Here is a 3549-nt window from a genome sequence, read left to right on the forward strand (position 1 = left end):
ATTAGAAGGACATCGATATTGGTTGTCGCTACCAAGAAAGAGTAAGTATAATGCCGATAGTGGTGATGGTCAGGAGACTCCGACGGGTAAGGGGTTGGGTTGTCGATATTGGTGACGGGCGAAGACATTTGTACGGTTGGGGTGACGTCGGAAGACGGTCAAACTTGATATGCATACTAACTAAATTACTAGGGTAAGTTAGTTCTGTGTAGTCCCAGGGTAGTATTAAGATATGGCTTAGGTTGTATAGATAGAGTATACATAAAAATACCAGGTTTTCTGTTGTTGCATATGATACTTGTAACTTAATTTTTACTGTACTAAGTTATATGTACTCACTCTTTATCATTCACAGATGAAGTAGGGATGGAGCCGGGATCGGAGTTGCTGGTTTTCGAGCCTAGCATATAGCGCAACAGAGCAAAGATTCTTTTTGTGGGCAGAATAGAGTGTGTAAAAATTAGTAGTAGTGTAGATAGTGTCTGCTGGAAGTGTATGAGAATGTATTTCTCTGTGATGTACATGTAGGGTTACAAGTTTATCTTAATTTTGAATAATAGATTGCGGAAAGGTTTCTATGTGTGTGATTGATTTGGAATGAAACTTTCGTATTTGGTCATGAAGTTGTTTAGACTGCGCCGTTGAGAAAAAAAAACGGGGTGTTACAATTGGTATCAAAGTAAATTAAGAATACTACTAACGAGTGTTATTATTTTGCAGGTAGATCAAGGAAGGTGACGAAGAAAGGATAGGGCCGACCCTGTCGTGAATTTGCTCTGGGGGCGCAGGGTTCACCGGGAGCCCCTCAACGAGCACATGGGTTCCACCAGGTGCCACTCGCTGTATTTCAAGGGCCGCCCCCGTACCACGTCGTGCCCCCGTCCGCACAGTCGAGACCCGCTACTGGTTCATCGGCAACCCATGCGGGGCAGTCCGACGTGCATCAAGAGGATTTTAATCAGCTTTGCAGGGTAGTTGAAAGTCTGGCTACTATGATCAGAGATAGAGAATTACGGTCGGAGACAGCATTAGTGCCACAACAGGGAATTCATCAAGGTGTAGTGGATACAAGCAACATTGAGAAATACCGAAGGCTAAACCCTCATGCCTTCAATAGGGGTTCTGACCCATTGGTGCCGGAATATTGCATAAAAGAGACAGAAAAATTATTTGAAGTGATAACCGTGACCACGGAACAGAAGGTACAACTGGCTACGTTCATGTTAAGAGTATCCGCCGAGCGCTGGTGGAAATTGAAAAGAGGAGCTTTGATCTCCCCAATCACTTGGGAGGTGTTTCTATAAGCTTTCAATGCGGAGTATTTTCCAGATTTCCTGAGGCAGCAGAAGGAAGTAGAGTTTACCGAACTTAGACAAGGAAGATTGTATGTGGTGGAGTATGCTGAGAGATACATAGATTTGGGCCAGTTTGTGCCCAAGGTTATGATGAATGAGGCAAAGAAGGCCCGAAGGTTCAAGAAGGGATTGCGGTCGAAATTGTATCACCAGGTGGCTATGTTTGCGTTACCTACATATCAGATGGTAATTGAAAAGGCATTGTATAAGGAACATGTTGAGAATAATAAGGGATCTTCCAGTTATAGACGGCCACCACCATCATCCGGCCAAACAGAGAAGAGGAAGAGAACGGCACAAGATGCCGCCCCAAGTCATCAGATGTCTCTGAGTAACCCGATTTGCACGCGGTGTAGTAAGAACCATGGGGATCGGCCATGTATGAGTGACGGTCGGGGCTGCTATAGGTGCGGGAACACTCAACACTTCGTGCGGGATTGCCCTCTGCCGAGAGAGCTTGGTAGATCGTTGGTTCAAAGACGGGTGTTTGCCATAACAGTACCGGAGGTAGCCGCTACTTTGGAAGTAATACAAAGTATACTTTACATTTCAAATATTCCTGCTAGAGTACTAATTGACCCTGATGCCACACATTCATTTGTATCACCTAGGTTCGCATCTAGAATAGGGATGGAACCTCGGGTGTTGGATCGGGTATTAGTAATATCTACGCCAATAAATGGCGCTTTATGTACCAATGTAATGTTTAACTCATGTAGAGTAGAAATAGAGGGGAGAAAATTAAAGGTAGATTTAATTTTACTAGACATTAACGACTTTGATGTAATACTGGGAATGGATTGGCTTGCGGCACAACATGCTCATGTAGACTGTTTCCGTAAGAGGATAGTGTTTAAGATCCTTAATGAATAACCTTTTACTGTATGGGAAAAATTAATGAATAAATAAGTTTTGCGTTAAGATAATGTGTTAGAAAGAATATATGCATGAGTTACAACTTTATCTATGTCTTTGATAGGGAACGAGAGTAAGAGGCTTACACTCCAGGAGATACCAGTGGTGAGAGATTTTTCGGAAGTGTTTTTGGACGACTTTCTGGGACTGCCACCCAATAGAGAGGTCGAGTTCACCATAGAACTCCAGTCCGGCACCCAGCCAATCTTCAAGGTTCCATACAGGATGGCGAGGTCAGAACTACTGAAGCTAAGTAAACAGTTACAAGAGTTATTGGATAAAAAATTTATCCGGTCGAGTATATCACCGTGGGGGGGCCCGGTATTATTTGTTAAGAAAAAAGATGGGACTATGAGAATGTGTATTGATTATAGGGAACTGAATCAAGTGACAATAAAGAATAAGTATCTATTACCAAGGATTGAAGACTTATTTGATCAGTTGCAAGGGGCACAAGTATTTTAAAAAATAGATCTGCGGGGTATCACCAGCTACAGGTTAGAGTAGAAGACATTGCTAAGATGACGATCCACACCAGGTATAGGCATTATGAATTTCTGGTGATGCCTTTTGGGTTAACGAATGTTCCCGCAATGTTTATGGATTTGATGAATCGAGTGTTCATACCCCTGTTGGATCGTTATGTCATTGTTTTCATAGATGACATATTGATTTATTCAAAGGATTCAGTGGAACATGCAAAACATCTGACAACTGTGCTAGGGATGCTTCGGAAAGCCAAACTATACGCAAAGCTCAGTAAATGTGAGTTCTGATTGAATCAGATAGCATTCTTAGGCCATATTGTATCGAAAGATGGGGTATCAGTGGACCCAACGAAAGTTGAAGCAGTAGTGAAGTGGGAAAGGGCAAAGACTATAACAGAGATCAAAAGTTTTTTGGGGTTGGCAGGGTGTTACCGTCGATTTATTCAAGGGTTTTCGAGTATCGCGATACCTCTTACTGGGTTGACGAAAAAAAAATGTGAAGTTTGAATGGAATGAGAGGTATGAGAGCAGTTTCCAAGAATTGAAATGCAGATTTACTACCACCCCAATATTAGCCATTCCATCGGGAGAAGGTGATTTTGCAATGTATAGCAACGTATCTCATATTGGATTGGGTTGTGTATTAATGAAACATGGGGAAGGTTATAGCGTATGGGTCCCAACAATTAAGAGTACACGAAAGGAATTACCCAACCCATTACTTGGAACTGGCTGCAGTAGTTTATGCCTTAAAGTTGTGGCGACATTATTTGTATGGGGAAACCTTTGAA

General features: G+C 42.3%; 1 protein-coding gene across 1 annotated transcript; it reads left to right on the plus strand.

Annotated features, from left to right (window-relative positions):
- Positions 1 to 992: 992 nt before the first annotated feature.
- Positions 993 to 3046, plus strand: LOC148266696 (uncharacterized). Its single transcript, XM_088216034.1, has 4 exons — positions 993 to 1202; positions 1344 to 1890; positions 2335 to 2503; positions 2809 to 3046. The coding sequence occupies exons 1-4, from the start codon at positions 993 to 995 to the stop codon at positions 3044 to 3046; spliced, it is 1164 nt and encodes a 387-aa protein (XP_088072160.1).
- Positions 3047 to 3549: the final 503 nt, after the last annotated feature.

Source organism: Carica papaya, chromosome 3 (assembly GCF_054855325.1).
Source record: "Carica papaya isolate Zhongbai chromosome 3, ASM5485532v1, whole genome shotgun sequence".
NCBI classification, from domain to species: Eukaryota; Viridiplantae; Streptophyta; class Magnoliopsida; order Brassicales; family Caricaceae; genus Carica; species Carica papaya.

Excerpts from the sequence above, each read along its gene's own strand:
- LOC148266696 (XM_088216034.1), top strand. The coding sequence starts at position 993 with ATGATCAGAGATAGAGAATTACGGTCGGAGACAGCATTAGTGCCACAA. Across the intron at positions 1,891-2,334 it reads TACTTTGGAAGTAATACAAA|GGAACGAGAGTAAGAGGCTT; the intron begins GTATACTTTACA and ends TGTCTTTGATAG. Across the intron at positions 2,504-2,808 it reads GTTCCATACAGGATGGCGAG|GTATAGGCATTATGAATTTC; the intron begins GTCAGAACTACT and ends GATCCACACCAG.